Source organism: Sinohyriopsis cumingii, chromosome 8 (assembly GCF_028554795.1).
Source record: "Sinohyriopsis cumingii isolate HCF-2022 chromosome 8, ASM2855479v2, whole genome shotgun sequence".
Classification (NCBI taxonomy): domain Eukaryota; kingdom Metazoa; phylum Mollusca; class Bivalvia; order Unionida; family Unionidae; genus Sinohyriopsis; species Sinohyriopsis cumingii.
This window is the reverse complement of record NC_142968.1, coordinates 15,777,201-15,790,645: the sequence shown is the minus strand read 5'-3', so window position 1 is coordinate 15,790,645 and position 13,445 is coordinate 15,777,201. Positions and strand designations below refer to the sequence as shown.

General features: G+C 36.7%; 1 protein-coding gene across 6 annotated transcripts in view; it reads left to right on the top strand.

Annotated features, from left to right (window-relative positions):
• The window catches only part of LOC149793032 (uncharacterized), a 38,385-nt gene extending 28,650 nt beyond the window's left edge, over nt 1-9,735 (top strand). For 2 of the 6 annotated variants that reach the window (XM_089966923.1, XM_089966922.1), the window contains exon 7: nt 1,053-9,735. In XM_089966923.1, coding sequence (XP_089823049.1) covers nt 1,053-3,400 — 2,348 coding nt within the window. In that variant the 3' untranslated portion in view covers nt 3,401-9,735. The remainder of the gene's footprint in view (nt 1-1,052) is intronic. The other 4 variants (XR_016422701.1, XR_016422698.1, XR_016422700.1 and 1 more) reach the window with 4 other exon arrangements.
• Nucleotides 9,736-13,445: the final 3,710 nt, after the last annotated feature.

The window sequence follows — 13,445 nt, the reverse complement described above, 5'->3', positions numbered from 1 at the left end:
TGTAGCATCAGATCAACTGAGATCAGATCAACTGAGCTTTTGCTCTCTGTCAAGATTTTTGTTGTTGTCACAACTGTTTTTTATAGGAGTTATTATTAAATATGTTTATATCATCCAGAGCTTGTATGAATCTGATCTATGCATATTTAAGCCTTTGTCTTTTGAACGAGTTATTTATCAGATAGACTGTGGCAAAATAGCTAAAACTGACAGGACAAAAAGGATGGGAGATTACAGAGAGTTTAGGTACATACTGCTTTGTATGACTTAACTGCATGTAAACCACCATTTGATCACTATCAGATCCACTTGAACCTCTTGTTTATTTTACATGTATGTTGTTTTCTAAAAAAATATACTGCTTTGCACCATAATGGCCATAATTTGCACAGCATTCACCACACATAAGGTACTTGAGATGGAATCATTGTATTTTGCTCATCAGGATGTACATGAACAATGGTGATTTTTGATTTTCAGTAATGGAGTAAAACAGTGTCTTTCATGTACATAAATTGGTATATTTTTTTCAAAAAGCCTTCTTAAACAATAATTCTGATTATTTGTTTAGAGTGAAAAAATGATTGAATATAAAATTAAAATCAGATTTCTCGGTTGGTGAGTCATAATATTTGTATTTGCAGTTGAGTTATTTAATAATTAATTAAATAATACTAAATACTTGCCGGTATGCTATGATTATGTTGGCATATAGGAATCAAGTCCTGTTAGGATTCTAGCCTGTCTTGGCTGCTCATGTTTAAGTCTTCCTCAATACTGAATTATTCAGAATTATATTTTAATATCTTAAAAAATTAAATAGGAAATGTTTGGTTATTTGTATTTTATCACTAAATGTTACTATGAGCCCCAATTCTGGAAAAGTTGAATTGTTTCCTTTATCTCGGTAGAGTTTATTATCTTCACAGAAATACAGCCTCTCTATAGTTTTCTCTTTATTTTCATATTTGAGCAGTCAAAAATGGTTTAGCCAACAGAATGTTTAGTGCAGTAGAAATAAAAACAATAAAGTTAAAAAATCTGTTTTTCAGATTACAGCAAGGCTCTTGCAGACAAGAATGAAATCGATCCTGTGAGTAAGGAACCTTTTCTGCACCTTGACTTCTCATTTAGGCAGATGCTAGAAGGATATTTTGAAATGGCACCTATGTCGTTGCAGCCAATGGATGATGAAATGTATTCTTTTGAGTTCCTGGGTTCCAAGTGTGAAAATATGTATCCTCAAATATTGATTGGTGGGAAGACTCTGATGAGTAGATATGGCACTGAAGAACTAATGTTTTGCTTCCCAAATTCCTGTGAGAAAAACGAGGCACAGAAGATGAGCATTCTTGGTGAAGATATGTTGTTTTATTGCACTCCACGTGATACAAGAGTGCATGAAAAAGATTTTCAAAATGTAGCCACAGCATCAGACTTGATAGAAGAACCAGCCAGAAATATGTCTGGTACACTATACCTTATTCCCAAAAAGAACAAATTATGGAGAGGTCATATTGCTGAAAATAAAGATGGCAAGATGTGTTTACAACACATTCCTTTAGAACCTATTGCTTTTAAACTGTCAACAGGTCGTGGTGATGTGTTCCATACATCTGTCAGACAGATTATTGCCTTTAAATGCCAGTGGCCAGCTGAAGCAGCAGAATGGATTTCACGGGAGCGGCCTGTCAACTGGCCACCAGCAAAAGTTATCGAAGAGATTATTAATCGTGGATGTCATGTCATCCCAGTAGCACATGGGGAGGCAATTCAGGGAATGGATACTGATGCAATGACATGGGAGTACTCTTTTTGTGTAGCTGAAAAATCACTGCTTTTGACCAATATCTCAGAACACCAGCGGACCTGCTTTTTCATTTTCCGGCTCTTAGTGGAAAAGCAGCTGCAGATATCACAGTCTTTCCCATATCAGGTGTTGAAGAACATTTTCTTGTTTGCCTGTGAGACCTTTGATGGCAAAATGTGGTCCAAACGACCTGGTTTATGCATTCTTCATATGCTGAGTAAACTTGTCTCCTGTCTTGACAAAGGAGAAGCACCAATGTATTTCATGCCAAGTAAAAACCTTATCAAGTATGTACCAAGGGAGACAACACTCACACAAGCACAGCAGTTGGAAGTTCTGCGATTTAATCCAATAATCAGTATTTATTGGTTACTTGATGAGTATAATCTCACATCATCAGATGTTGGAGTGACCCTCGATGATGTCATAACTGATCTGGAACATTTCTCAGAGCATCGTAGCTTAAACAAGTCCATGAACGATATGATTTTACCAGCATCTATAGAGACAGCAACAGATCATATTGAGTCTTCTGAGTACAGCTCTGCATTCCAGGTTATCATGGATATATATCACGAATTGGATGATTGTGGTCAAATGAAAAAAGACATATCAGTTGCTGATTTTGTAAAGAACAACTTTTCTGGTTTGTTTATTGGTCACCTTTGGTGTTTTGCACTGTATGTTGATTTAAATGCAGGGACAAACTTGGTACAAGATATATGCCTTGAATATGGCTGTGCATCAATTTCTTATCTGTTTGGTCCAGAGATAATTGAATATTTAGGAGACTTGCCAGTACCGAATATTTTTACACAAACGTGGGACCTAAAGTTTGCAAAGGAAACAGTCATTGTATTGAGAAGTGTCCACAAATACAAGGCAATTACTGTTGGACTTCGTTATTTTTTGGACACACTTGAGGATTTATTTGTTACGAAATCTTTCAAAGACAGCTACTATGGCCATTCATCTCTGTTTTCCAAAGTCAATTTGCATATAGAACTTTACCATGCATACTGCAAATGCAATGAAGTCTCAGAGTTTGCTGACCTGCTGGAAAGGTTTGAGAAGATGGTCTTCAAGCTGGATTACATGGAAGCTTACACACATCTGTCTTCAATTAGCTACAAACTTGGAAAGGAGGATTTAAGTGAAAAAGCTGCTATAAAAGCTGCTGAACATTACAAAAATGGCAGTTACCGTCTCATTTGCACTTGTGGGGAATGCAAATTTACCTTGCCATCAAGTTACATGGCTTATGAGGATGACCTTCCATTAAGTGAACATCCACCTCCCAAAAGTGCAGCAAAGAACAAACCTGGAACCTCTTCTGATGAACAAAAGGGAACAGCTAGATCCAGGCCACATTCTGGATACAACATGGAGAAGCCATCAGTTTCAAATGATGGAAATGATTTGGAAGAGCCACCATTGGACATGTTATCATCGCTGTCTTTGTTGCTTGTTAACATGAGGAAACCAACATCAGAACGTTCTAGGGGGCCGTCACTGTATTCTCTTCTAATGTCTCCATATGGTAGTCCTGGTAACAGTGGCAACAGTGGTAACAGTGGCAGCAGTTTTTGATAAAGATGATACATATTTATAAAATACAGACAAACCTGTCTTACAAAGCCACCTCTGAGATGTGAGAAAAATAGCATCTTAAGACAGGTGGTTGCTCAGTAGAGGTTTATTGTTTCAGTAATTAGATACAAGGAACCTTTAAACAGCAGCTGATTACAAGGTGACTTATAAAGCAAGTTCAACTGTGTATAAATGTTTTTTGTGTGTTTGTGTGGAACATTTGTAAATTCAACCGTTAAAGGATGAGGAGGGGAAGAAAATGTCAATCAGTTGAGTTATCTGTAGTGAGAAATCATGCTTTCAGAACCTCATGTTCTCATCTTGGACTCTTTGTTTTGAAGATTGTGTCCTTCTTCTGTACACTGGATGTTCAAACTTCCATTTTCAATCTTCCTCAAAAAACAATTAAGATTTGGAAATAAGCACTTATAATCAGTGCCTTATTTATTTTTAATGGGTAGACAGAAGGTGGGTACATGCTCAGACTAATACATCTGTCTTAACACAATTTCTTTTTCTTCTGATGGTCATAATTGATAATCAGAATAAAAGTTTGATTGTTGAGACAGATTTATCTGTCATGTGCACATTCTGCACAGTTATTATGGTATTATGACATTAATGGATTGATTGTCTTGGATTTTACAATCAGGACAAAATATTAAAGAATTTTCTTTGAATCCTATGAAATTAAAAACTCACCAGGTGAAATTACACTTGAAACATTAAGTCTTTGCACAGAAGCAAAAGTGAAAAAAGTATATTCTGCATGAAGTGATTTGCAGAATTCAAGAGCTTTTAGATTTTTTCCATGAAGCAAAAACCTGGAGATTAATTTGCTAAAAGTAACACTTGAAGTCTCATTAGTTGTATTTTAATTTGATCTAAGAACTAACTTATTGAGTTAATTTTGAGTAATTAACAGTTTCATTAAATAAAAGCAGAATTTTACAGATAAATTGAGATGATGCCAATTTAAAGAAGTGACAGCTTTAATATTTTGCTATGAAGAAATCAAACATGACAAAATTTGGCTGTATTGCACTCATGGATCCCACAAACTATTTTAGGATGGCCTCACACTGTACCACTTTATCATTGCACCAGACCATATTTCTTCCACATCAGGATGTATTTTGATTCCACTGTGCATTTCTTTTCTTCCAAATTCCCCATCTCATGCCTCACTGACAAAAATGGCAATATATTTAGGATTTTGCCATCTCAAGGACCGTTCCAAAATACCTCCTCCCGACAATAGCAAAGAGGTGAGGGGCAGCAGGAAGAGAAGGGTCACAAATCACAAATCTTATTTTCAACAACCATGGCGTTTTGCCATCCTACGTCTGGGCCTAGTTGCCCTGTGCAGAAACATGTCACTGCATTGAGCAGATTTGATTAAAGGGATTATCTTTTCCAACTTGAATTCTCTTTGCAGTCAATGGCTTGGTCTTGTCTGATTTCTTTGTTGTAAATGATTCACTAATTCTTGACCATTTGTTTGAGAAGTTGCAACTTACTGCAGCAATGAAATGAAAGTAAGTTACAACCTCTGCATGTGTACGTAACTGTGTAAACTTTAAATACATGCCTACACTTATTAGTAATGTTAGGACAATATGCCATCTGTGTAAAGAAGATTGAATGCAGTGATGAGGGAAAAGGCAAAGATTGCCCAAATGAACCTTCAGTATAGTAATTTTATATGATGGTATAGTTATAGTGACTCATAAGTATGCATGTAAACTCTGCTAATTAAAGTACTTAAATTTACTGAATTTAATGAGTAAAATAATGATAATAATAATAAGCTTTTATCAGTAACTTTTTGATTATTTTCATTATTATTGTAAACTAAATGCTACATTGCCATAAGAAATACCACTCAAAATGCAAAAAGCATGTTGAAAGTGCCTTCTTTTTACGGATTTGTGTGTGTGTGTGTGTGTGTGTGTGATTTGGATTTTTAACATAGCTTTTATAAATTTTTAGTCATATTGTATTGATGTCTGCAGTGTGGCAGTTTATGGTGATGTCTAGCACTGGACATTATGCCGCAGACAGGTAGCATCATGTCCCACCCAGTCACATTATCCTGACAGCAGGCCAACACTCCTAATGCTAACCTCTTTAGGCTGAGCACTTACCAAGGTAGCTGTAAGTACCATTTTTATAAGTCATTGGTATGACTCGGGCAGGGTTTGAACCTCACATCCAATGCAGACACTCTAACCACTAGGCCACCAGAACGATCTCTGTGTATGGACAGTGCCCCACTTGAAATAATTATTAAGATGCCATTTACAGATTCTGTAGGAAGCATTATGCATATTACATAACACTACATATACATTAGGCTGATTTGCTGATTCTGCTTCCAGACATTTCTTCAAGCTACGATATTTAAATTTCAAAAACATGTTTGTTAACAGAGCCTTTGATGAGTAGCCGATATTTTTAAGAAGCAGGATTTGAAGTTCATAAGCCACTGCAGTTTCTTAATGATTTTATGCTCACACATGTCTAGTGCAATAGTGGTTGCCGAGTGCATTAGAGGTTGTCCATTGCATTAGAGACTGTCTAGTGCATTAGAGGTTGTCCAGTGCATTAGAGGTTGTCTCATGCATTTGAGGTTGTCTAGTGCATTAGAGACTGTCTAGTGCATTAAAGGTTGTCCAGTGCATTAGAGATTGTCTACATAAGAGGTTGTCCAGTGCATTAGAGATTGTCTCATGCATTTGAGGTTGTCTAGTGCATTAGAGACTGTCTAGTGCATTAAAGGTTGTCCAGTGCATTAGAGATTGTCTAGTGCATTAGAGGTTTTCCAGTGCATTAGAGATTGTCTAGTGCATTAGAGGTTTTCCAGTGCATTAGAGATGGAAAATTGATATTTCTCATCATCCATATATATGGAGCAGTACAAGTATCATGACATTCATAAAGTTGAGTTGATGCAGACAAAACCGTTGCAGGTTGTGCAAGCTACAGCATGCATATTTCCAAGGGTTTACATGTCAGCTGTAAGCCTGTCATTTGGATTAGTGGAAAGGTTGAGTTTCGAATCAGTTTGGTTAATCAGCATCATTTTTGTAATTGCATACCATTTTCATTCTAAGAAATGTTGGTAATGTTGGATGTGGAAGGTTTTATTTTGGGTTTCTAATGCCTGTTTTAATGATCATGATTGAGCAACAGTAATAGCATGCAAATTGTCATATGCTACCATACTTGTCTCCCTAAAACCACCCAGACAGTGCCCTAGGGGTCATAATTCAAAATCCATCATTGGTAATAGCCATCTCCCTGGTGTGATTGTATAAACAAAGCTAAAATGTATTTCTTTCTGTCATGATAATCAACATTTTTGCATATTAATCTTTAGCCCTTTACCAGGAACCCCTGAATCTATAGCTGAAGGTTATCTCTCTTGTCACAGATGGTTATATAAAGACAACATAACTGAGAAGTTCTGTGAAATTCCATCTAATAGAGGGGATTTAGTAATGCATCGACATGCACAGTATCCCTAATGTTTTTTAAATATAGGGATAATTAGAAAACAGATGAAGAAAAAAAATATTTATTAATTTCAAGATTTTCTCGAAGCATACCTTAAGTGCAGCTCACTCATATTGGGGAAAAATGAGCTTGATAACTATCTGTTTTCTTTGTTATTTTTTTATAGAAAATATTAAAATTTTCTTTAGAAAAATGAACAAGATGTCAGTTATTCAAAGTTTGATAGTTGAGGTGTGATGAGTGAGATTTTTTAAAATGGAAGTCGATGACCACGGTTCATTGGGAATCCAGATAAGATATTAAGACCCAGTGTTTGTAAATGGAGAGTCCAGAACCAGACACTTGGAGTCTAAATACAAGGAATCTTCCTACATGTATGTATAAATCTTGGATGTTGTGAACTAAGATGTCTGAAAAATGTTTTACCAATTTTTTTATTTGCTAGTGAAACCTGTCTATAAAGAACACTCAAATGCAAAAATTTGCTTTATGAACTGGGGTTCTGCATGAAGAAATTGAAAGTTATAACAAGGTTAAGAAATGTGACTGGTAAATAATGAACTTGTATGAAGAAATTGAAAATTAGAAAAGACTAAGAAAAAAAAAACAACTGATAAATGTTGTCCTTTTATAACATAGAAGTACCAATTGAGACAGGTTGTTTAATTTTATTCCTGTATATTCAGTTTGCAGAATTTTTTAAAAGTATTTTTGTATATAAAGACTTGAAGCATCATGTTACTTGACCATGAGCAATGTAAGTTTGTTTAATTTGTATGTGATGTACTGTCTCACATGTGACTTTTTGGGGGCTTAGAAATTTTTGCAAACAAAATGTAGAATTGATATTTGAAATAGTGTCAGGGTATACGTTTAACAAAAACTGCAATTACACATTTATTGTTGTAAATAACCAGTTTATTTAATGTGTATGGCAGTGTGACTTACTTTTCTAGTAAGAGCATCTTGCTGGTTCATGGTCAGAAAAATTAAAAGAAAGTGGTAGCCCAGTGGGCTACCAAGAACAGAACCTGGTTTCCCAACTTAAATTGACTAGCCCAGAAAAGTCACTTTGGCACAGATAACTTTGTAAAATTTTTAATTCATTACAGTTTTAAGAGTCAAGAATAACTATTCTCCTGTATAAAGTATTTATATAGTTATCAGTACAATTTAAAAGTGGTCTGCTAGTCTACCAGAATTCAACATACAGTTGCCCAGACACTGCATATTGTTGGATCCTGGGTGTTAGATTTTTGGATCCCGAAGCTCTTAAAGGATTAATGTCTTAGCCAAGCTAATTCATGCATGCAGAATATCAGCTAATGCAAATTCGTATGAATGAATATATGAGCATAGTGATTAATTGATATATCTTATAACAAATATCATTTTAGTGGATGCTAAATTGATTTTTAAGACAAAGATGCCACGATTATCAAACTCTTATCTGAATGCCATCTACTGACCTGTATGTATATCAGTCTAACTAAAATGTGCTAAGAACACAATCGACTGAGTAGTCGCTGGCAATATGTGGGGTAATGCTTACTATAAATACACGAACAAGTTGTCTGAGAATTCAAGTCAGAAATTCAAAGACCTAGTTCGAGGTGGTTGATAGTATACGGTGCACAAAATCAGATGGTTCATATAATTCGGTATAACCTCAGAGTTTATAATTCCTATGGAAGTTAATGTAATAAGAAAATTCTTTGGTTATATCTGATGTTGCTCTGTATTCAGACCATGCTCAAGTATGCATGAAGATGCCAATAATCACTGACAATATGTATATCTGCCTGACATCTCATCTAACTGGCAATCTGTCCTCACTTCACTATGTCCATTTTTTATATTTGTCCATTTTTTCCTTCTTGAGTGAAAGAGTTTTGTCTTACCATGAAAGGGTACAACAAATGTTTATCCATTTTATAATTAGATCCTGACTATCTGAATTTAAATGAGCCTTATAATTAATGAAAACAACCAATGCTTGGTTAAATGTATGCAGATGCGTTTCTGTATTCAGTTCAAACATCATGGACTGTTTTCTTGGTACTAGTAGTAAAAGACACGTGGAAAAAAAAGTTAAAAAAATAAAACACTGACTATTGATTTTTGTTTGTACAAGATTGACCATCCCAAAGAAATATGAGTTGGTGAATATTGTTTCAGTGTTAGAAGTTAATACTGGAAATTGCACAATAGTGATAGGTGAGTTCCATTGCAGTGTTATAGGTAAGTTGGGAATTGCAAAATAGTGATAGGGGAGTTCCATTGCAATGTTATAGGTAAGTTGGGAATTGCAAAATAGTGATAGGTGAGTTCCATTGCAATGTTATAGGTAAGTTGGGAATTGCAAAATAGTGTTAGGCGAGTTCCATTGCACTGTTATAGGCAAGTATCTTTTCAAGACAGAGAAGCAAATCCATATACATGTATTGCATGTGGGTAAGTTTAATAGTCTGTTCCTTGCTAAGTATTGTTAACACTATTGCATTGTAACGGGCCAATACATATAAGAAGATTCAGTATAGTAAAGTTGAACCTCTGTGCTTATTTAGAAGGTATTTAAATCAACATTTTTTTATAATTGTGATTTTTCTTTAACTTTTTGTCATTAAGTTACTTTTTCTTTGTTATGATTTTCATAGTATGGATTTTGTAAATGATTTTTTTATGTACATCAAAGTACTTTTTCAGTTACAATAAGGATTTTTTACATGCCCATCTTAAGATAGGTTATTATGTAATGATGTGATCCACCTATATGCTTCCATTAAAAACTGTTTATCTGGTCCCCAGTTTCATAATTGTTGAAATTTTACTCAGTTCATCTCATGACTTGACAGTGTCTTGCACCATAGTCATTCCCCCCTGCCTGTAGGTCAAGATAAATTGTTGTTCTGTGGCTTGTATTGTCTGGAGTATACTGAAGATATTTTTTATGAAATTTTAGCCTATAAAGATGGTTTGTTGCAGACTTTTGTCCACCTGAAAGTCAAGGTTATGGCAAAAGAAATATTAATTCTGTTTTTGTTTTTTTTATGGCAGAATATAACTCTTGAATCTTTGAAGATATTTTTGTGAAATTTTAGCCAATTATATATAATGTACAGAGGATGTATGTCACAATATAGCCACAAACACCCAGCCTCAAGGTCATGATGAGGGAAAATTTAATTCTGTGGCTGTATTCTTGTATAGAACCACTGATCATTAATAAAACTTATATTTGACATGTAGAGGGTGTTTTACATGCCATATCCATACTCCTGCCCCAAGCTGAAGGTCAGGGCAGTTAAACTATCCATGAGCAGCAGAGGGGGCGAATCGGACATTTTGTCCAATCGTTATTTTGCTTAATTATTACTTCTGCACTCAGCGGATCCGGTGTAATCAGCGCTGGTAAAAAAAAAACGACGTCGGTCCATCTTACACGATGGTGACGTCATTTGGTTTAATTAATACCTTCTGCGCGTCGATCCCCAGCGTTGTCAGCGTCCGGTAAGCACATCGACGACCGCGTCGATGTCATCGCCCCCTCTGCTGCTATGATCTTACAAACAGAGTGATCACTAACTCCTCCTCTTGCAGATCAATTAGGTTATTTGACTGATCGGTAAGTCTGAAATTAATTCTCGTTAAAAACCGATCATGGCATCGCATATAGACCGGATTAATCGGACTCTCAATGATCAAAAATCCCGGAGGGGCTGTTGGTGAAAACGAATAAAGGATATACCCCTGTTGAGCTTGATTTGATTGCTTGGTATCCACCTGATAACTCCCTTCGATAACATCACACACTAGATTGATCGCTATCACTGATGCGATATTTACGTTGTATGGAGCAATATGCCTACCACCATCTCCGTTATCGTGTCTGAGGATAGTTGATGGGGGGGTGTCCGCGGGTGGATTCTCAGGCCATCCTAGTATGGTTCTTATTGAACTGTTATAAATATCAACCATATACCCCGGTGTGCTTATTTCAATCGTCGACGATAACGTCGGTTCATGAACCGTAATAGCGATTTTTGATTCCTTTCCTGTGATCGATTTTATTCTGCGTTGAAATTCTTTATTGATTTGCTCTATTTGGTATGACCCAGTTGGTATTGTAACCTCCTCCCAGTCTGGGGTCCCATCGGGTTTATTTTTCCGTGCAAAAACCAGCGAGTTATTAGGTTGTTGTCCGTTAAATGCGTCCGCTCGAATATTAGGCCAACTGTGATATACTCGCAATTTTGCCAGCGCTATTTCCTTCACTGGAACCGGCGACGGGAAGTTCACACTGAATTCGGGTTTCGTTGACGTTATTGATATCATATTTGTTTGTACCGGAGTGGTGTTCTCCGCGATCCGCTGAAGTAATTGAAACCCTTCGGGGTTCAGCGACATTATTATTATTTGTTGTCTTTAGTGTCTAATTTCAACAACCAGGTGGTTTCGGCTTCCAGTTGAAAATCCTCGATTTTTGACATCGCGGAGCTATATAACTGGACCATCGTGGAGAATTCAACATCGGATACGAACAAATTATCAATCGATAACGAGATCAACCCGGATAATTTCGAGTATGCGTCGGATACTATTTGATGTTTTACTGTATACTCGTTGAGTTTTTTCTGAAAACACGATGATATCTTCCTAGTGATTGCGTTGGCGACTCCAGCAACTGTTGTCATCGCGGAGACAGCGATTGGAACAGCGATCGGGGCTATCGTGGTCACCGTGGATAAAATAACACCGGCGCCAGCTACTATACCCGACACCGAGTACACGACCGCGTCGATGGCGGTTATTTTTCGGCGGTATTTTTTTATTTTTGCACGGTATTGTTCGGAAAGCGTTTTCAAGTTCGCGGAAAATTCTTTTGCGGTATCGAATCGATATTGATGTGACGTCGGTGATACCTCTGATTCAATTTCCTTGGTGGTCATTTTTATTTTAAAAGAGCTAGTGTTTTTAATTACTTAGATTCGCTGCAAATTCCACATACCATGTAATGTTTGCCCGGGCTAGATTTCTATCAACGGCATAAATTGTAAACTGTTCAGTTGCGTTCTTGTCTATAATTGTTGATATTGTATTGTTAAACCCGGATGAACTCGACGATAATATATTAAACTGCATCATTGAAACCAGTGTCAATCGATAAATGCCCTTAACAGTTGCGGTGATATTTACTGTATTCTGTGTAGGAGTCCAATCGAATGATCCATGCCGAATTGTGTATACTGTGTTGATGATGTTCTCATGAGGGATTTTTATTTTTTCGAATTGCTCTGCTACTCTCGGTAGTCCGTCTTTAATCGCTTCAACATCAGTTTTAATCGTTCCTATTTCCTGTATATGCGTGTCCACATCTTTTTTGTTCGCTGCAACATTAGTTTTGATTGTTTCTATTTCCCGTGTATTCTCGGTCATACTTTTTTTGTTTGCTGCAACATCAAGTTTGATTGTTCCTATTTCATATGTATGCACGTCTATACCTTTTTTGTTCGCTGCAACATCAGTTTTAATTAATCCTATTCCCCGCCAATACGCGTCTATATTTTTTTTGTTCGCTTCAATATCAGTTTTGATTGTTCCTATTTCCTGTGTATGCGTGTCCATATTATTTATGATCGTTGTAACATCAGTTTTGATTATTTCTATTTCCCGTCCATGCGAGTCTACATTATTTATGATCGTTGCAACATTAGCGCCGATTATTTCTATTTCCCGTTCATGCGCGTCTACACTCTTTTTGTTTGTTGCAACATCAGTTTTGATTGTTTTTATTTCCTGTCCATACGCAGTGATATCATTTATAGTTATTGTAATCTCATCCGGCTTGGTATTTTTTTTACCAAAGAATTTATCAAAGTTGTCATCGATCCTGTTAACATTTTTCCGTAACGAGACAAATTGGCCCGACAGCGTTGCAAAATCCAAAATAGCACCCATTATTGCTGCAAGATTTGGTTCGGTTACCGCCGGGGTCCCGAAAAAACTAGCGGTAGTGAGTTGTATATCGGTGATAGATTTTTTCACCTCGGTGGCAGATTTTTTCACCTGCGCGTCAAGTTCGGTCACCGATCTATCCAACCTTATAAAACCGTCTTTGACTAATGTTACCGCCGATATATGTTCACCCGGTTTGAGTCGTCCGTCGCCGGTATACAGCGCGATAGTGCCCTCGGCGGCGTCACGCTGTCGTGTTAAAACGTCATTCAGCGACACATTACCGGATTTCAATTTACCCTGGCGGTCTTGAAATACAACTATTTCATCTGGGTCAACACTGGTTAAGTTCAACGTATCAGCGATTTCATCCTCAATTAGTTTTTTTATGTCATCGGTGGCGGCTGTTTCCGTGGATTCTTTCAGCGCCGAAACCGGTCGTCCCCAAATATCAATCATTATTATCTAATGTAATTGTCTCTAAATTTCCCACTAGTGTATTCGTTTACAACCACATGAGGTGGTTTCCGCGATGATGAAATCGCCGCGAGTACGTTCAATACCTCACGGC